Raw genomic sequence first — 454 nt, forward strand, 5'->3', positions numbered from 1 at the left:
TTTGAGGAACATATTCAATGAAATGAGAAAAGTAGAATATTTTTTTAGTATTTAGATATTGTAATAACTTTAAAATATAAATTGCAGGTGAACTAGAAATAGAACTAGAAAGAACAATACTAGAGCGCGGTGACCTGCAGGACCTGGTGGAGAAGCTGGAGACAGCTTTAAAGAACTCAGAGAACGACAAGAAGAAGTTGCAGGAGGAACTCAAACAAGTGAGTTTAGTCAAACTCAATTCGTCTGTATTTTTTTTATAATTTTTTATGTGATTTACGCGATATCTCCGGCCGTGGTGGACCGATTTTGGACTTTTTTTTCCTATTTATCTCTTATGTGTGGATGTTCTGTTGCATATCAGGTAGAAGAGGAGCGTAGTAGTCTATCAGGTCAGAGCAGCGAGCTGCAGGGCGACCTGCACGCGCTGCGCAAGGAGCTGGTGGGCGCGGAGCAG

The 454-nt window shown here is 41.0% G+C and overlaps 1 protein-coding gene across 1 annotated transcript in view; it reads left to right on the forward strand.

Annotated features, from left to right (window-relative positions):
- The window catches only part of LOC106106194 (rootletin-like), a 20,891-nt gene that overhangs the window by 5,567 nt on the left and 14,870 nt on the right, over positions 1-454 (forward strand). The window contains 3 exon segments of the mRNA XM_013286742.1: positions 28-31; positions 88-218; positions 362-454. Coding sequence (XP_013142196.1) covers positions 28-31; positions 88-218; positions 362-454 — 228 coding nt within the window.

The sequence above is a fragment of the Papilio polytes genome, unplaced genomic scaffold (genome assembly GCF_000836215.1).
Source record: "Papilio polytes unplaced genomic scaffold, Ppol_1.0 DF822289.1, whole genome shotgun sequence".
Classification (NCBI taxonomy): Eukaryota; Metazoa; Arthropoda; class Insecta; order Lepidoptera; family Papilionidae; genus Papilio; species Papilio polytes.